The sequence below is a fragment of the Ahaetulla prasina genome, chromosome 1 (genome assembly GCF_028640845.1).
Source record: "Ahaetulla prasina isolate Xishuangbanna chromosome 1, ASM2864084v1, whole genome shotgun sequence".
NCBI classification, from domain to species: domain Eukaryota; kingdom Metazoa; phylum Chordata; class Lepidosauria; order Squamata; family Colubridae; genus Ahaetulla; species Ahaetulla prasina.
In genome coordinates this window covers 64,068,104-64,089,358 of record NC_080539.1, presented here as the reverse complement: position 1 = coordinate 64,089,358, position 21,255 = coordinate 64,068,104, and the positions used below count along the sequence as shown (strand labels likewise).

The 21,255-nt window shown below is 38.2% G+C and overlaps 1 protein-coding gene across 3 annotated transcripts in view; it reads left to right on the top strand.

Annotated features, from left to right (window-relative positions):
• The first annotated feature begins 4,584 nt into the window (after positions 1 to 4,584).
• The window catches only part of CDC42BPA (CDC42 binding protein kinase alpha), a 150,325-nt gene continuing 133,654 nt past the window's right edge, over positions 4,585 to 21,255 (top strand). For 2 of the 3 annotated variants that reach the window (XM_058171461.1, XM_058170638.1), the window contains exon 1: positions 4,586 to 6,481. In XM_058171461.1, coding sequence (XP_058027444.1) covers positions 6,304 to 6,481 — 178 coding nt within the window. In that variant the 5' untranslated portion in view covers positions 4,586 to 6,303. Of the gene's footprint in view, positions 6,482 to 21,255 lie in introns of all 3 variants that reach the window. The other variant, XM_058169811.1, reaches the window with a different exon arrangement.

The window sequence follows — 21,255 nt, the reverse complement described above, 5'->3', positions numbered from 1 at the left end:
TGAAAGCAGATGGCACACATTTTTCCCCCCTATCACTTTAACTATATTTAAATCACTGCATTAAAATGTGCTTATATCATGCCTAAGTATGCATATATTGCCATATTATCTCTGTATATATCCACAAATAGCTATAATATGAGGACATATTCATTTACATATATCAGATACACATATAATGGGTAGATTGACAGACAACTACATTAGAGGTGCAGCTGTGACTGGGTATCTTATATACAAGTATGCTATTCTTAATAGAGATTCAAGTCAACTTCATTTTCTGATCTAGAAATAATCTTTATATTATCTATAAATTGAATGATGAATGTGAATTCTTCTCAATAAAATATAAGAGTTATTTAAAAAACAGTATTTTAAAGGGAAGCTGTATAAAGCAGCGGTCCTTTGAGGCTTGGTGGCCCACTTGTGGGGAGAAGGGAATTGAGCTGCGCGAGTGGTGGGCCTGCACATGAAGCCCTTGTGCAAGTGCCCACCAGCCCACTGCTCAAGCAAATTGAGTTGTGCATGCGCACATGCCAGTCATCCAGTCGCGTGGCCGAATTCTGAATATGCCACAGCCTAGTAATGGGCCACAGCCCAGGGGTTGGGGACCACTGGTATAAAGTGTTAGATCTGATTTTTCGGAACATCTATTTTATTATGATTTTCTTTCCTGCCAGCAAGTAGTTTTCTCCAGCACAATTTAATCACAAGAAGAAGAAAAATTCAATATTTGCTCTTTCTTGTCATTTTGTAGGGTTTTTTTTATTAATTTATATGGAACATTTTTCAAACTTTTTTATGTGTAGTCATTTCTAACTCATAGCAAGATTGTAGCAAATGTTATTAAGTTTTTATGGATTAAGGAACTGAGGCTCAGATATAGTGATTGAGTTTATATGTCTCAGCATGCAATGGTTTGTTTAACCATGATTTATCAAATTATCTGTAAATGACTGGGTTCAAACAAGGTCACTGAGTGAATAAAGAGGAAGAGCAAATAGGAATTTGGTGAGAAAGGTTTTTCTTCTTCTTTTGTTCATCGGAGGAACATGAAACAGAGAGAACTACTCTCATGTCTTTCCGGGGATGAGCCATGTTTGTTTTCCTCACTGAAGATGATGACAACTACACATGCTGCATGCTGATTGCCCTCCTGAAAGAGAAGGGAAGGAGCTAGAGGCATTCCTATTAACCTTCCAGCCTATCATCGGGAAGAAAATTTTAGATCTGTCATAGGAAATGCTTGCAGCAGAAGAATATTAAGATGCATCACAGAACGTAAAAGAAAAACAAATAGAAGCAATATGTAACTTTGTTGCTGGTATCCTTATGATTTATATTGATATTGATTGTTTCCTGATTGCTTATTTGTACCGTATGACTATCATTAAGAGTTATATCATTAAGTGTTAAATTTGTACCCTATGACTAGGTGTTGTACCTTGATGAAGGTATCTTTTCTTTTATGTACACTGAGAGCATATGCACCAAGACAAATTCCTTGTGTGTCCAATCACACTTGGCCAATAAAATTCAATTCAATTCTTTTCTATTCTATTCTATTCTGTTCTATTCTATTCTATTCTATTCTATTCTATTCTATTCTATGCTAGAGATGAACAAATCAGCATAAAGGGCTTGCTTTGCAAGAAGGGCTCATTTTCTCTGGAGCTTCAGATAGATTCCCAGAGAAAAGGTTTATGGACTCTTGGATGAAGAGCAGCTGCCATACGTTTTAAGGGACTGAGAAAAGGAAAGATTCCTGCCTACACCCATGTGGTAGTGATTGGAGTCTCCCTACTAAGAGGGATCAGAAAAGCAACCTATTGGCCTGAAAATCGGTTGAGATCCCACAGAATATGAATCCAATAAGGCCTGGACCACTACATGTCTTCAGTACCCGTTTTCTTTCAATACTTCTGGAATTCTTTTCCAATTAGTTGTCTACTAAAACTGCTCTGTTTAAAACCTCTTCAATATGTAAAAGGATTATTTTATTAGAACTTTGCATTGTTTTCCAACATGCATAGTTTTCTAATATGCATATTTCTCTAATGTCTGAACTTATAATTGATAAATTGATTGAAATACAATTTAATTCAAACAGGTAAATATTTCGAGTGGAATTAAATAGTGGATTATTCTTCTACAAAATATAGAATAGGGCATTAAAAGAAAATTAAATTCCTACACTTCTAAAAAATATTGTTAAAGCAATTCATCAGTCTTCAAATCTTCCAAAATGAAGGCTTATCTCATAAAGAACTGAACTGTCTGTCATGGAAAAACAAAGGGAACAAAAATCTCCTCACTTTTATTCTACCCAAACCCATGGAAGAAAATAAAATTGATAGCATGCTTCCTCATCCAATGATTTTGTGTGAATCTATCTGATTATATATGAAAAAAACTCTGAGGGGTAGCTACAAAACCAGCAAACCAGTTTTTTACCCTGGAAGACCATTGAATTGATAACTTGTGAATCAATTCAGAAATTGGAAGGCAAGACAAGGCAACGGTTTCTGTCAGCATTTACAAACTTCTTTTGTAGCACAACAAAAGAAAAATATTATTCTAGTTTTTGACAAGTCAGAATGGAACCAGAATAATGAAGTTCATTTTATGAAAAGAACTGATGCTTTCATAGTGGACTGGTCCAAAGCTACTTCTGTACTACTTAACTATGGTTAAGTTTGTCCATATGTCATGCAATTAAAGAATCTTCATCACATCATTTGACTGCTATAAAAATAGAATGCAAACCTCACTTTCTTGTAACATTAAAGATGTTACCTAGCTGGGTAATAAAACATTTGCAAGAAAACAACCAAGCTCAAAGAGCACCAAGGACGCACAATTCAACCCTGAGCTACAAATATTTTTGATTTGTATCATTTTTGTTTCCTGGGAAGAGGCACTTAGACTGTCTTTGCAATTTTTCCATTTAAAATATAGAATTCATCTTTCAAGCAATCTTTTCATCAAATCTCCAAATCAGTTCACATTTCAAGTTGATTGCTTCATCATAATAATGTAGACAGCATTAAAAACAAGGAAAAACAGCTTTAAACTGCAGCCCTAATCTAAAACTAAACTCAATTGGACTTGATCTTCCATGTCATTCTATTCATTCATTCTTGATATTCCATGTCATTCTATTCATATTGGTTAGCTTGTTATTTTCTTAGCATGTTGAAAACGGAACGATATTATGGAATACATATGAATAACCACCATAGCTCCTGATTTTTGGGGGGATACTTCCCATTTTCATACCATTTCCATCATACCCAGAAGCAGCAAAAAACAAACAAACCAAAAAACTGCTAATGTTTGAGAATGGAGCAGGATCAGTAAACTGCAGTAAGAAGAAAAAGTGGGAGAACAATTCCCAAATGTAAACTCTGGGAAAGATGTCTCATTATTCTGCCTCCTGACTGGCTGTTTAAGAAGAGGGGACAGCCCATTAGCCATATAAAAAGGAATGTTTTTAGTCCCATAAGTCATTGTCTGAATAGTTTAGGGCTCTGAATTATATTGTTGTTGTTGCTATTTTGCTGGAGGAAAAAAACTTCTTAAAAGAAAGCGATTTAAGAGAAAATTATTGAATACTGATTTAAATGACATAGATCTTTGATTTCACTAACAATGATAGTTGGTTATTTCATACCATAAGCCTTGCTTTCATTCCTAGATACTTTTTATTTTGAAACATTGTTTCAGACTGAGTTAGCTACAGTAGTAGTAATCATAGAATGGACCCATAACTGATTTGAATAATTTAATGTACAGATTGAGAAACAAAAGTTATTATGTTTTGAGTACAGAATTCTGCATGACACACTACATAACTTACAGAACACTATATAACCAAAAATCTTTTTTGAAAATTGAAATACTATACATAACACACTTTACATATATGGATTTACCAAATCTTTGCATTATGAAACAACACGTGATATCTGTCACAAAGCTGTAAGACAGTTCTGGAACACAAGCTACTAGAAGCCAAAAAAAAGGATAGGGGGATTATTCACCCAGAATTTTGGAATTTTATTGCTTCTATCATCACTGCAAACTTGTGTGATGTGGAAGGCAATGAGGAAGTAGTGATCCTAAATTAGGAATTACTGATCCAAAGTTACCCACTGAGTTTCACAACTTTGGACCCCTTAATCCTATGCTTTACTCCTATCTAAGCACATTGGTTTTTAAAAAGATAACAAGTGGAAAGTGGAAAAATGGAAAATGCTGGAGAGAACATCAGCAAAAGGTTCAATAAGTGGGTAGCCTGGGAATGTTAAAACTAGGAAGTAGGGTTAGTCACCAACTGTACCAATCCTACATTTTCAACAGCCATGCTCTTAAATGGGGATGCAAAGGGTTGATAACATCAGATGTTCCTTTTCTGTTATTATTACCTATCTAAGTGTCAATCAATCAGTAGGTATCACAGGCAGCTTTACAGTTTTGGAAGAAAAATGGGCGTTCTTTCCAGTTTCCCATCGTCAAATACTTTCCCTTTAAAAACGCAGAAAAGAAGGGGGGAGTGGGTGGGGAGGGAACAAACCGCGACTGTTAAGAAATTGTGGGAGAAGCGCTTTTAAGCGGTCGGCTGGATCAAATGCAAACTAGCCACGGAGTTTTAAAAGTCCCAAGGGCGAGATGGGGTTTCAGAGCACAGGTATGTTTCTTGCGGGTTGGGCGCGAGCCCTTGACGCAGCCAGAAGAGCCCCAAACTTCGCTTAGCAACCTGGTCCTGCAGTAGCCCGCAGGGCGTTTCCGTGCGGCTGCTGTTCCCTCCCCTCAGGTCCGCCTGTATCCCTGCATTCCGTGCTGCCGTATAAGCATCTCTCCAGCGCTCGCTCGCTCCCTCCCTCTCTCCCTCTCATTCCCGACAGCTTGCAGCCTCGTTTGCCTCTCTGCAGCTCCGCTCGCTCCAGAGCTTAAGGAGGGAGGGTGAAGAGGCCGCCATGTTGGATCCGGTGACTTCAGTGGTAGCAGCCGGAGCTTATGCATGAAGCTGTGTGGAGTCAAGGAGGGCGGACGGTGAAAGAAGAGGAGGAAAACAACCACGACGAGGAAGAGGAAACGGAGGAAGGAGTCGGGGCAGGGGGAGCACAGGCTATCACTGTTCGCCACTCGAAGAAGATGCCCTAAGCATGGTGGACCGAAAGGCGGGCAGCATCTTTTCATCTCTTGCACTAGAAAACAGCAGCAGCAGCAGCAGCAGCACAGCATCTTTTGGAGGAAGCGCGCAAGCGGAGTGGGAGATGTGTGTGGATTGAGAAAGGCAATATCCTGTCGCCCTGTCAAGAGAAACAAGGAGCTAGAGGACGTGCAGCGATATGGAGAGGATTTGCTAGGATTATTACCAGCCCAGCCTACCCTTCTTCCTTTGACTGGATGTGCTGATACCGTATTTAAAGAGAGGACAATTATTACTTTCCCTGATATTTAAAGAGGGGTGTGACTTTCCCCCTCCACATGCTCCCCCTCCCCAGTAGGGAGGGAGGTTAAGGAAATTCGGACTATACATTATTTTTTGGCATGGTGAAGAGCCTTAAGGGAAGAGTGGCACTGATTGCCCTAAGGAAGGATTCTGTTTCTGAGGACTTTTCTTCCTCTTCCCCTCTTCTTCCCACTCCCCACTTTCTGAAGAGTTGCCACTAATGCATTTTCTAAGAGGTGGTGGAGGTGGAGGTGGAGGTGGTGGAGAAGGTGGAGAAGAAGGTGGTGGAGGTGGTAGATATTCTCCAGCACTAGATCGTCAGAATCCTGTGCTTTTTATTTTTTGTCCTCCCACTTTCAAATAGCTTTCTTCCTGCTGCTCTTTCCTTGAAAGTGAATTGTTGATGCAAATGGAAGGGGGACTTTACACTTTAATGATGCAGAAGGATTCATTTCGGGATTGGGTTTCATGATCTGAATTTCGAATGAAGGAAAAGACCTTTAAAAATCTATATGGATGACAGAAGAGTGGATTCAGTCCTGGGATTAAATTTTAATTATTATTATTTAAATGTATATATTTTCTCTTTTAAATGTTATTAAAAGAGATTTTAGGGTAATTATTTTTCTGTAATACTCTGTATATATTGTAGATGTATGTGTGACTGACCAAGTTACAGTTCTCAGAATGGCAGTTCTGAGATGGATTATACCTTCAGCACCATCTTTAAAGCACTGACTTTTCAAAATTCTTTTTATAAACTGTAATATATTCTAATGTGCTAGATTTGTCAAAGATAGCACAGAAAAATAAAGAAGAAAAGTCTGTTAAAAACTGAAGCAGCCATGTCTGGAGAGGTGCGCTTGAGACAGTTGGAACAGTTTATTTTGGATGGGCCAACTCAGACCAATGGGCAATGCTTTAGTGTGGAAACCTTGTTGGATATACTCATCTGCCTTTATGATGAATGTAATAATTCACCCTTGAGAAGAGAGAAGAATATTCTGGAGTTTCTAGAATGGGGTAAGTTTAACCATATATACTCTTTTAACAATTGCATATTTCTCCACAATTTGTTCATTTTTTATGTGACTTATATTTATGCTAATGATTTATATTCATTGGTATTGCTGTTGATAAATAAATTAGGCATGCATCTATTTTATAGTTTTGAATTTATCAGTAACTATGATTTTATATTGGGAATATCTGATTTCAAGGACTAAGGAATTTTAACTGGTCTTGGTCCTGTCAACCTGTGTAAACTTGACTTTTTAAGGCCTAATACAGAAAGATGATGGAAAATACTGTTTGAGTTGAGATGTGTGTATTTTGGGGGGAAATAATGAAATCACTATTTTATGTATATTATGTAAAAATAATGAAGGTGGAAGTTAGATATATTCTAAACTACTGTTGATTTGGCTGTGATAGAAAACAAAGGACCCAAGTTTGCTTTTGCTCACTATCCATACAGTAATAAATCAGGCTTTTAGAAAATTGAAATGTCAAACAATTGGTAGCTAGATAATATTGGCATGATGACAAGAGTGATTATTTATTTCCTTCTTAGTGCATAATAGTTAAGAGTACAGGAGTTTAAGTCACATGAGAATAGTTATTGTGTGACCTCGCATTAAAAACATACTGTATATATTTGAAATGATTCAAAAAAGGTCTGTAAGATATTATAGGATTTTTACAGCAAGCTATTTGAAGTTAGAGAACATACAGTGTTTTTTTCTAAGATCCTTATATGAAAATATCTGAAAGAAAACTATTGTGTTTATATCTTACAATCAAAAGAAGTAAAGCAGACTGAATTTTCATGCATATTTCATTTAAAAATATTCAGAGCAGCTATAGAATTATCAGTGCACTTTTAAACAGGTTTATTCAATATCACGAAGTTATTTAGATCTAGTGTTTAATATAGTATAACATGGTGTAATGTAGTGTGCTTTAGGATGACAAACCTAACAGTTGCTTAGACATTATCCCTTAACTTTTTTGTAATCTTTGAGAACGTTTCTTGCTTGATAAAACTGCAGCATAGTTGCCATTAAAACTTATATGTATGTTTTTTAATTTATATTTTTAATATACCGCCCACTCTATACATGCCCATACATATAATAGATACTGTACAGGATATAATTATATTGTAAACATTGAATTTGATAACAGTTATATCAATATTAATGTAATAACCACATGTTGACTGTAATTTCTATTATACTTTGGGAAGTAAATGTGTTGTTCCAGCATAGTGAAATAACTTTTATTATTTTATTTAATATGTTTGCCAAAGCACTTGAAAGCTTTTTTCCCCAGACTTATTACACTAACCAAGCACTGGGTGGATACTGCTGAAAAATAAAATATTAAAATATGTTATTATTAACATAGTAATTCATGTTTTTCTGCAGTTTCTAAATTATTTTCTTTAGCCATGTTTTTTGGTGTCAGACATGCATTGTAGATCCATACCCATAGGATGAAAAAAAAACAGTGAGTAAGATAGGCTTGGCATAACTTTTGTTCACTTTTACAACATTTCTGCTACAAAACTTCCAAGGTAGTTTGCATATAAGCAAGAACAAACAATGAAAAGAAAAAGAAGGAAAATTAGGTACTTATTTGGACAATACAATGTTTTCATGACAGGCTTGAACAGAAACATTTCATGGACAGGTGGTGTCTGATAAGATGGTCTCAATAGAGCAGATGGAAGTAGCTCTGCCTTCCATCTTTCCCTCAAAGGTAGTCTAATAGAATGACTGTTGCTGATTGTCAGTTGAAAGACAGTACCAAACACAACTGGACTCTCCACAATACCTATGAAATGGCCCATTCTCACTGCAGCAGCCCCTTCATGAATAGAATAGAGAATGGAATGGAATGGAATAGAATAGAATAGAATAGAATAGAATAGAATAGAATAGAATAGAATAGAATAGAATAGAATAGAATACTTTATTGGCCAAGTGTGATTGGACACAAGGAATTTGTCTCCGGTGCATAAGCGCTCAGTGTATGTACGAGCAACAAGTGATAAATCATGATCATAATCATAAAATACAATCATCATACATTGTAAGGCACGTTATCCTCAGTAATAAGAATATAAAACTTTTGTAACTGCTATAATATATCTGCAAAGTGCATAGAGATGTTCATATAAAATAGTATTTTGGACAACATATTTAGGTAACTATGTTTATATTTAATTTAGAATTAACTTTGTGGTATGTTCCCTTTTCAGTGTAGGATTCATAATACATACTAAATCAATTGGAGAGATCTTCAAACATATTTTTATCAATTGATGTATTAAAGTAAATGTTAGAATTAATGCAAATGTTAGAATTTACTTTTGAAATGTTAAGTATAGCCATATAAATTTCCTATGCAGTTTTGAATTCTTTCAGGAGTTGTATTCAGTATAGCTTGGTCATTGAAAATTATACAGTTTAACAGATACAATTCTCCATTATTTCAGATTTGTAAGTATTTATTATGGCAGAGTTGGAGGGAAAACAGAACTGACTTTTTTTTTAACCAATGTAATTATTTTTATAATAATCTGCTTTTGATTATACATGTACTTTATATGTAGATATTTTATGGAAAACACATTCAAATATGCTTACTGTTTTTGATGTGGAACTATAAGTGACAAAAATTCAATTTTTGTTATTTGCTTTATCTTCTGAGGAACAATCTTGAAAATTTATAACAATTTTGGTATTAAGCTACTGCACAATAGTTACTTAATATATTCCATTTATATAGGATTACTTTGTGCTTCACTATTACTTAGACTAAAAAGTGGAAAAAGTAAGTGCTTTCTTGTAATAAATGGAGCCTGGAAAAATTTGAAAGGACTAAGTATGTTGTCCTTTATTTCTACCTTGTCACTGGTGACTCTGGATAAGGAAATATAGGGCAGGATGTAGAAGATAAAATGAAAAACTACAGCAGCGAAGAGATGCTAAAAGTATGTTAATACTTAATGCAGAACACTTTTTAAAATGGAAGATAAATTATCAGCAGGATATCTTGATTTTGATTGAAAACTATAGTTAGAAAACTTTAAAGGCTGCAGTCCTAGTCTTATTGCATTTGTTAGTCACATTCACGTCAAAAGGAGTTGTTCCAAATGTATTAAATAATCCTATTACTTAGCATTTATGTATTGTAATATATTTTGAGCACTTCAAAGAAAGTTAAATTTTATGAAGTATGTATAATACAATAACCAAGATTATTAATAATTGTTGAATTTTATAAACTAGAATGTAAGAAAATGATACTATACCTTCATTATTATGCCATTGTTATTTCACTGGCAATACAGTAACTCTCAATTACTCATCTAATTCTGAATATTTTTTACTTCAGTCTTTTATAGAGATTTGGTAGCTTTTGAATAATATTATCTGGAAATTATATTTTGTGTCCATTTCTTAAATGTAATAAAATTATGGATTGAATTGAAATTAAACTACTAATAAATGACTTTATCAAAGTACACAAATATTAAATTTAAATATAGCATATAAAGAGATGATTTCCAGCGTGTATTTCATATGATTACACACATAGTTTTCTCAGGATTGGAGGATGATATACAATTTTTATATGATTGGTTATGCACATTTACTACATAACTAATTTGAGATTCCATCCATTTACATTAGTACATTTAATGCACATATTAATTAAATTTTTGCTCATTCATAAATATGATTTAATAAAGATCTGGCTTACCTTGTACTGTAAATATTTAGCATTAAATTGTAAATGATGGAAAGCATGGGAGTATCCCATATATGAACTTTAGATTGTCAGCTTAAAGTTACAATTTTAAGTAAGAATAACAACTAGCAGAGCAAATATGTAATTAGGAATATTACTGTACTAGCTTCAGCATATTATTTTCCAGTGTTTTTTGGCCTAGTCTGCAACACACCTACAGATTTATTTTGGATTTGTCTTCATAGGGTTTGCTAAATTCTATTTAGTATTGGAAGGTCTTCCAGAGTCCTGGGTGTCTGACTTGGCTGTCTCTGTGGTTGTGCACACACATGCTTAGAGAGACAGCTGGGAGCAGCTTCTGAAAAAGCCAGCAAGCTGTAAAAAGATAATGGCAACTTTAAAGATTTGAAAAGTAGTGTTTTGTACCTACTTCTGTATATTCTGAATCACCTGTATGGTAATACTTTCTAGCTTCATAATTGAGTTTTGATTTCAAGAAAACTCGTGCTGTTCCATGATGAACCTTTTTCAGATCCTCAGGCTGTAATCCTTTGCATATTTCTCTGGGATTTATTTCAAAAAGAATGTACATAGGATTGCACTGGAGGTAGCCATTTCTATCAGCTACGCAACTATGATTAATTTTATCAGAGTTAGTTATATTACAAAATGCCTTGAAAATATCTATGTGCCTACCATTATGAATGTCCTCATCCATACATATACAGAGTTATCGATTCTGAAAATTACTTTGACTGCAAGATGACCAGTATTGAAAGACTTTAGAGCAATGTATAGCCCTGGATCTGTGCTCATCTAGATTTTAAATTTTAAATCTGCATATATTTTCTAGGAACCAGTGGGAATCTGAGAATCATTTTCTCTTTTTATGGCATAGTTTAATTTCGAATTGAAGAGATTTTAGAGATCAGGAATATGGGCTTTGAAATCTCATCAGTCTAGTGAAAAGTAATTTAAAGCTTATGAACTGTTTCAATAATGAGAAGGAACTAAAAGGAAGGGATGAGAAAGAGGCAATATAGTTTGTTAAAGCAGAATAGATGAAAAAGGCATGAAAAGCCCATTCAGCTTTAGCTAAGGGTTTTATTTATTTCATGGTCCCTGGAAGAGATACAAGGGATGTGAACATTGTAACCAAACATTATCAGAAGCTCTATTTTTTTAAACTCTTAGGTCTTCTCCCTCCTTATTGGTATCGGTTATAAGAATGTTTATGCTTTTAATGTATTAAAATGACTAGAACATTTGCTTATTTTGAATTTACATGTGGACCCTGAAGTTTTATTTAAGATATTTTATGCTGAATTGTATGAATTATACCATTGCTGAATGATATATTATCTATCTATTTATTTATTTATTTCGATTTTTATACCGCCCTTCTCCCGAAGGACTCAGGGCGGTGTACAGCCAAGTAAAAATACACTGTATACAAATTAAAAGAAATTTAAAAGGAACATATTATGATGTGGCCGAAAAATTTAAAACAATTTAAAATCTAAAAATATAAATAACCCCAATAAAATTTTAATCCAGTCCCGCTTGAATAAATAGGTGCGTTTTCAGCTCACGGCGAAAAGTCCGAAGATCAGGCACTTGACGTAAACCAGGGGGAAGTTCATTCCAGAGCGTAGGAGCTCCCACAGAGAAGGCCCTTCCCCTGGGGGCCGCCAACCGACATTGCTTGGCGGAAGGCACCCTGAGAAGGCCCTCTCTGTGTGAGCGTACGGGTCGGTGGGAGGCAAAAGGTAACAGCAGGCGGTCCCGTAAGTACCCGGGTCCTAAGCCATGGAGCACTTTAAAGGTGGTAACCAAAATATTGAAACGCACCCGGAAGACCACAGGGAGCCAGTGCAAACTGCGCAGGAGTGGTGTTACATGGGAGCCATGAGTGGCTCCCGTTACTACGCCCGCAGCTGCATTCTGGACTAGCTGCAGCCTCCGGGTGCACTTCAAGGGCAGCCCCATGTAGAGAGCATTGCAATAATCCAAACGGGAAGTGACAAGAGCATGAGTGACCATGCATAAGGCATCCCGGTCAAGGAAGGGGCGCAACTGGCGGACCAAGCGAACTTGGTAAAAGGCCCTCTTGGAGACGGCCGCCAAATGATCGTCAAATGACAGCCGCCCATCCAAGAGGACACCCAAGTTGCGCACCCTTTCCATTGGGGCCAATAACTCGCCCCCCACAGTTAGCAGCGGCTGCAGCTGACTGTACCGGGGTGCCGGCATCCACAGCCACTCCGTCTTGGAGGGATTGAGCTTGAGTCTGTTTCTCCCCATCCAGACCCGTACGGCTTCCAGACACCGGGATAGCACTTCGACAGCTTCGTTGGGGTGGTCCGGGGTGGAAAAGTACAGCTGCGTGTCATCAGCGTACAGATGATAACTCACCCTGAAACCACTGATGACCTCACCCAGCGGCTTCATATAGATGTTGAACAGGAGGGGCGAGAGAATCGACCCCTGAGGCACCCCACAAGTAAGGCGCCTCGCGGTCGACCTCTGCCCCCCTGTCAACACCGTCTGCGACCGGTTGGAGAGATAGGAGGAGAACCACCGATAAACGGTGCCTCCCACCCCCAAGCTCTCCAACCGGTGCAGCAAGATACCATGGTCGATGGTATCGAAAGCCGCTGAGAGGTCTAATAGGACCAGGGCAGAGGAACAACCTCTATCCCTGGCCCTCCAGAGGTCATCCACCAACGCGACCAAAGCTGTCTCCGTACTATGTCCGGACCGGAAGCCGGACTGGAACGGGTCTAGATAGACGGCTTCATCCAGGTACCGAGGAAGCTGCCACGCAACCACACTCTCTACAACCTTTGCCACAAAGCGAAGGTTGGAGACTGGACGATAATTTCCCAAAATAGCTGGGTCCAGGGAAGGCTTCTTGAGGAGGGGTCTCACCACCGCCTCTTTCAAGGCAGTGGGGAAAACCCCTTCCAACAATGAAGCATTTATAATTCCCTGGAGCCAGCCTCGTGTCACTTCCTGAGTGGCCAGCACCAGCCAGGAAGGACACGGGTCCAGTAAACATGTGGTTGCATGTAATCTCCCCAGCAACCTGTGTACGTCCTCGGGAGCCACAGACTCAAACTCATCCCAAACGACCTCAACAAGACGTACATCCGTCATCCCGCCTGGATCATCGCAATTTTGGTCTAAGCTATCCCGAAGCTGAACGATTTTATCGTATAGATAACCGTTAAACTCCTCAGCACGTCCCTGTAGGGGTCCTCCCGCCCCCCCTGGTGAAGGAGGGAGCGAGTCACCCGAAACAGGGTGGCTGGGCGGTTATCTGCCGATGCAATGAGAGTGGAAACGTAGGAACGTTTCGCCTCCCTCATTGCCACTAGGTAGGTCTTAGTAAAAGATCTCACTAGTGTCCAATCAGCTTCGGAACGGCTAGACCTTCAAGAACTCTCTAGGCGTCTTCTCCGGCGTTTCTACATAATGTCACTATACTGAAGGGGGACAGTGAATCCTGTCTTTTGCTCAATTTGAAATCCAAATTAAAGTAAACCTGACAGATATTTTCATAGCTTCTGCTTATGTGTAATGTTACAAAAGGTACAAAAAGTTTTATTTGGGCTTGCCATGTATAGTTCTTCACATTTATCTTAACACAGAAAATAGATAACTGAAATATCTTAATTTATAACTCTATAATAGCAATATCACTTAGACTTATATATCACTTCATAGTGTTTTACAGTCCTCTCTAAGTGGTTTACAGAGTCAATGTATTGTTCCCAACAATCTGGGTCCTCATTTTACCAACCTCAGAAGGATAACTCGCCCCCCAAGTCAACCTTGGGCCAGTCAGGATCAAACTCCTGACTCTGGACAGAGTTAGTTTGCAATACTTCATTCTAGCCACCGTGCCACCATAGCTCTATACTATGTTACAGTATAGGTATTCCTTGATTTATTGGGACGCGGTGGCTCAGGGGCTAGGACGTTGAGCTTGTCGATCAAAAGGTCAGCAGCTCAGCGGTTCGAATTCCTAGTGCTGCCGTGCAACGGGATGAGCTCCCGTTACTTGTCCCAGCTTCTGCCAACCTAGCAGTTTCGAAAGCACCTAAAAATGCAAGTAGAAAAAATAGGGACCACCTTGGTGGGAAGGTAACAGCGTTCCGTGTGCCTTTGGCATTGAGTCATGCCGGTCACATGAGCACGGAGACGTCTTCGGACAGCGCTGGCTCTTCGGCTTTGAAACAGAGATGAGCACCGCCCCCTAGAGTCGGCAACGATTAGCTTGTATGTGCGAGGGGAACCTTTACCTTTACCTTATTCCTTGATTTAGGACCCCAATTAGGAACAAAAATCGTTAAACAGAGCAATGGTTAAGGTAGATCTCTCGAATCAACTCAATGAGTGAAATATCATGTGATTGTGATTTGCAACTTCCCCTGCCAGCTTCCCCATTGACTTTGCTTGTCAGAAGTTAGGAAGTTGTGGCCACAGGGTGCTGCCACCATTGTAAATGTGAAGGCCTAAATCGCAATCATGTAACCACAGGGGTAGTATGAAGGTAATACCTTCAAGGATGGGCCTTAAGTCACTTTTTTAATGCTGCCATAACTTTGTGGTTAAATGAATGGTCGTAAATCAAGAATTTCTTGTAAGGATGGTGTTCTTTGTACAATAGTGTCAATAACTTTTTTCATTAATTTAATTTGTTTTAACTGTATTCTGTCATACTGTAAATACAAACTGCAAAGTATTTATTTTTTATTTTTTATAACAAATCTATTACAGCTCAGTCAGTGATGTGTATATGTGTGCCTGTATACACACACACACATGCAGGCATACAAGCATATACAACATGTGTATGATGTTTGGTGGACAGCAATATGCTCATAGGTTTTTTCATTGCGATTTGTCTTCAGCAGCATCTTTGTTTACAAGAATGGATGGCTACAGCTCAAAGAATTGTAAGCCACCCAGAATCACCTGATTGAGATGGGCAGCCATAGAAATTAAATAAACAAACTCAGTGATTTGTTTCTCTGTTGTCTTCTACTCCAAAAAAAAAAAATATTAGTACAGCATCTAGGAGAAGAGGTGGCTTTCTGTTGAAATGCATGTCCTACATCTGGCCATGCCCATGACTGCCATTTTGTGTGTCAATGTTTTTATTAACTTCACCTACTGCTATTGCTAATAGACCTATTTTTCAACTGTTTATGTCATTGTATTACATTACATCATTGGAATGAATACCTTTTGTTTTTATCACCTAGCCTGCAGAAAGAATAGTTTACTATATTCAGTTCTGTGTTTTATTCATAGGAAGAATACGAAAGAGTTCACGAGTGACTTTTAGAAATACTGTTAAAATTATACTAAAAGTGTAGGTTTTTTTTAATGTCTATATAATTGTCTTACTATTTATTTAAAGCAGCGGTCCCTAACATTTCTGGGTTTGTGGGGCGGGAAAGGGGATGTTTCCACACAAGCAGCGGGAGAGTGGGCTTGTGCTTCATGTGCTTGCTTGCGTAGGCACCCACCACTTGCTCAATTGCAACTGCGTGCGCTTACCCACCATTTGCATGACTCAGTTCCAAACAAACAGCAGCCCTGTTTTAAAATATCCGATTGGAGGAAATACTTCTAATATAACACTTCCTAATTATGATTCAATAAAGTCAGCCGTAATTTCAAGATTTTATTTCTTGCTGTTTTATGCCGTGTTAAGAGAGAAGAAAAATATTTCGGTCAGAGCAGTTTTGTTCTTTGTTTGTACTGCCACCTAACAAACCTTTATAACTAAAAGTTACTGTGGATAAATTTTTCATGGAGTGAAACTTAATACATATCTTAAAACTGCCTTTTTATACCCATGCTATTTGAATCAGATAACTATATTTAGATCTGAATAGGAACAGGATTAAATTCTAGGAATTAAAAAAGCCCTGAGTGGGAAATACATTTTCAAAAAGTTTATTATAAACATATATACTATAAACATCAGAGAAACCTAGCAGATAACTTCAATAAAACATTAACATATATCTCAAATACCATAATGCTGATAATCCCTAATGGTACCAGCCTTACACTTAAAACATTCTCTGAAAACCTGTTTTTACCAGCTTTTGGAAGATTACCAGAATGGATACTAATCTAGCTTTGAGAGGCAGGCTATTTCATGAAACATGGGACTGCCAGTGGAAACCTGCTCACGACTCTCTTAAACTCCTAACAGTAGTAGTGGACTTTTAGTAAATTTGATCAAAAAGAATATATTGGACGTATCAGTTGGAGAAGGCAGTCAAGCAAACAAATGCCTGAGAACCAAATGATACAGGCATTATAGCAAGCCCTTTGAATTGCATCCAGAAACCCATTGGCAAGAGCTTTTCTCTCATGACACCCACACTTTGGAATATCATTGCCCCAGATTAGGTGGGCTCAGTCCTTCGGCATTTCATTAGCCTTAAAGACCTGGTTCTGTCGTCAGGTCTGGGGATTAGGCTCATGTGGCAGAGCCCATACAATGATTGCTTTAATTTGTTATTGATGAATTTGCTTTTACCTTCACTGCCATTTATATGTATTTATGTGGTTGCCATTTCATGTTTTTTTTTTAACTACCGGTAATTCTAGTTAACCCATCATTTTGTTCAGCAACTGTTCAAAGTTATGACAGTGCTGAAAAAATAGCTTTACTACCTTTACAGCATTCCTCAATCATGTGATCGTTATCACAGTCAGTATGCATTGTCCTATGCCTGACATATGGAGGTTTTTTTTCTTTTCTTCCCCCTCCCCGTTGCAGAGCAGATTGATTGGAGGGAAAGAAACTGCAAGAAAGTAAGCTGAGTGCTTTTCTACACATAAAAAGCAATGTGATTGTGCCGGCAACTCATTCTCTGCTATGCTAAGGGGCTGGGAGTTGTTGAAAAAAATAAGCCATTTCCATGGACATCACTCCTTTGCCTGACCCTTTCCCAGTTGCCAGTGCAATCTCATTGCTCTCGTTGTATTCAAGAGCAAACAGCTAACAGTCCTTCACTTACAACTATTCGTTCCGTGACATCATTCAAAGATGCGGCTGTGCTAAATGAAGGAACTTAGGATCCATGTCCAAAGTTACCGTCGTTAGAGTGCCCCTGCAGTCATGATCAGAATTTAGGTACTTGGCAGCCCACCTGCATTTATAACAATAAGTAGTTTCAAATCCTCCCTCCTACCTATCTTCCCCCATCCACACCCCTTTAGCTGCCTAACACCCACTGGCTCTTACTACCCTTCCGAGCTTCTCTACTCTCCTCTCTTTCTGTAACAATCCTCTTTTGCTTGACCCTCCCACTCCCAGAGCAGAGAGAATGGAGGGGGAAAGATTTCTGGAGAGTACTATAAACTGCTTGCATAGCTTTCCTATGACTCCCACCCTTGAATTGCAGTTTGATTGTAGTGTTTTTGAGATATACAAGACAGGAGCATCCTAAGGGGACAAGGGAGTGGTTGGGAGAGGCAAAGAATAGCCAAAGGTGTGAAACTGATTAGTCTTATCTCTTTCCAACAGGAAAGAACAATTGTCCTTATGAGACTTCCCATTTAACAATCTCTTCACTTAGTGGCAGAGTTGGTCATTAAACAAGGACTATCTGTATTGTTAGAGTCATGAATTTGAGGTGGATGAACATATCAGTTTAATTAATGAACTAGCTCAGGTTCAGCTGCTCTGTGGTGTAAGATAATTAGAGCAAATCTCATTCAGCAATAACACGTTATACAGAATATAAAATATAGAGAAATATTCTTTCTCTTCTAGTTCTGGTTTCCAAATTGTCTTCAGAGGTAGTCTCGTCAAAAGCTCATTGCAGTACAATGCTTGTGGTGATTTAGGCCTGAGAAAATAAAAAAAATTAACTTGATAGAAATGCAAAACTGTAAAAGGGGACGAAACATTTTTAAAGTTCAGAACAATGAGATAACATTTAGGAGTAGTTCCGGCAGATGACTCCCTGATTCATTGAAAGAGGAGGAGATCCTATAATATAATATCCTTAATGACTAAAGACTGACTTACCACAGTGGACAAAGGACCAGGGAACAAATTAACAAGGGAAAAAGTGGGTAGCTCTGAAAAATGTTACATTGTTAAGAGAGTCTGAAATAATTCGATTTGTGATAATTTTGGGGATGTGTTGCAAGTAATAAATCTCAATCCACTGAACAAAACCCTGTGGAAACCCATATCTAATCAATTTCTTTAATAATTTAATCTGAATCAAATCAAAACCTTTTTCTGTCCTTAACTATATCTAGTGTATCAATTAATAACTGCAAATTGACTAGTGCCTGATAATTTTTGATAAACTTTAGTAAGAAAAAGAAAGTATATTTGGTAAGACTTTCTGCAAGTATTTAGCCAGTATGGCAGTTAAGATCTTAGTATTTGTATTAATGAGATAGTCCTATAATAAGCACAATTAGGTCCTCTCACCCTTGGTAGCGATACATAGTTAGGTATGTATATGCACCTGTATATAATGGATAACTTTTCCAATGGTGTCATGTAAATAATGAACAAAAGGAGTATCTTTCAAATGAATGTCCATCAAGTTGACTTCTCCTTCCTTTCCAATTGGAATCACCCATTTAGGAAGAAATAGAGCAATTGCATAGTACTGCCTCAAACTCCTGTCCTTAACTGGTAATGTAGACATATGTTTTATTCAATGATACTTAATAATACTGAGAAGTACAATAGGATGAAGAATTATAAACTTCATAGTTTTTAACAGTTAAAATCCACTGTAGACTGAGTAAGTAGCTTTTAACAGCCAATAATTGGAAACTTTTAAAATTCCTATCAATATTCTGCTTTTAAAGTATTTCTAAGTTTATAGAAATAGTACTATAAAATTCTATAGAATAATACTTACATTTATTCTTTCTGTCCAAAACAGAAGGGTATTGGGAGTATTTAAATACAGTTTGGATCCTTATAGTGGTTTGGAGTGCTTGGATTTGTCCTCTACATCAAGTCAATTCAAATTGTGGTATTACCAACATAAGAAGGTGTGAGTGTCCCAATATAAATCAAAACCAATTTCCAAATGTATAAGAGGTGCGGAGCCTCTTTGACTTAAAGATGCTGGAGATGGTTTTGCTCTGGTGGCTCAAGTCCTAGCATTGCATAGCAGAGTGAGCTCCCATCACTTCTGCTCACCTAGCAGTTCGAATCATGCTACATGTGAGTAGATAAATAGGTACCACTTTGGAAACTAGTTGGCATTTTGTGCAGACAGTGGGACCCCTGCTGGTGCTGGACATATCCAGATGCCAGCACCCAATTATGAGGGACATCAGTAGTGAAAGAAGGCCCCAAATGACACTGCAGGATGCCACTTGTCTTTCGGATGTTCCGTTAGTTCCCTGGATGTACCCTGGATAGCATGCAAGTGGTGTACCCTGGATAGCATGCAAGTGCAAACTAAACAGACTAGTGCTCTTTAGTAGCCAAATAACTACTTTGTACTAACTATGTAGTCTCTTGGCTAATTGTACCACTGCTGTAGGCTAAATAAATAAATAAATAAATAAATCCAATTATGTGGTCTCAAGAGGAGTATTTTCTGAATTATCTTCTAAAATACTATCTTATGTAGTCAAATTTGATCTTTTTGCTAAATTGCTTTTTTGTGTTTTTATAGAGGAACATAGGACACAGGTAGAAATGCTTCTAGTTCACAGATGTTATATATGTTTATTCACAATTTTAACTATAGTAGGCAGTATCATACCTGCTTCATTCTCGACTAGCCCTAACACTGATAATGTTTTGTTTTTTACACCAGTCGAATTGTTATTTCATGGTAGATTACAAGAATGATACATAGTACTCTTAGATTCTTATATAATATGCCTATATTCATGAATGGGTTGTATAGCTGCTGGGCAATTCCTTTTAATAATTTCAACACACCCAAATTTGGGCTTGCAATTTCAGACAGAAAATGCCACAGGGCAGTTCAGAGATTAGAGCATTTTACCCTGTTTGCTTTGTGTTTATTTTTCTTAACAGACATAGAAATGCTGTGCCATTTCATCCATCCCTTGCAAAGCTCTGCATTAAATATCCTTTTTGGGTCTAATTTAAAAAAGAATTTCTTATTATTTATTATTTATTTATTTATTCAAATTTATATACCGCCCTATCTCCCGAAGGACTCAGGGCGGTGTACAGGCATTTAAAAGACATATAAATACAATATAAAACAATTAAAAAACTGATTCTAACAAGCCCGTAAATTTAGAATTAAAATATCAAATAAAACCCAATTTAAAACCAATAATTTAAAATCTAGCTCAGCCCTGCACAATTAAATAAATACGTTTTAAGCCCGCGGCGGAAGGTCCGGAGGTCCAGCTGGCGAAGTCCGGGGTAGTTCATTCCAGAGGTGGGGCCCCACAGAAGGCCCTTCCTGGGCGTCGCCAGACGACATTGCCGCTACCGACGGCACCCTGAGAGACCCTCTCTGTGAGAGCGCACGGGTCGGTGAGAGATATTCGGTAGCAGTAGGCGGTCCCGTAAGTAGCCCGGCCCAATGCCATGGGCGCTTTAAAGGTGGTCACCAAAACCTTGAAGCGCACCGGAAAGCCACAGGTAGCCAGTGCAGCCTGCGCAGGATGGGTGTTATCACGGGAGCCACGAGGGCTCCATCTATCACCAGCGCAGCCGCATTCTGGACTAACTGCAGCCTCCGGATGCCCTTCAAGGGAGCCCCATGTAGAGAGCATTGCAGTAATCCAGGCGAGACGTCACGAGTGCGTGGTGACCGTGCATAGGGCATCCCGGTCCAGAAAGGCGCAACTGGCGTACCAGGCGAACCTGGTAGAACGCTCTCCTGGAGCGGCCGTCAAATGGTCTTCTAGAGACAGCCGTTCATCCAGGAGGACGCCTAAGTTGCGGACCCTTTCCATCGGGGCCAATGACTCGCCACCGATGGTCAGCCGCGGATTTAGCTGACTGTATCGGGATGCCGGCATCC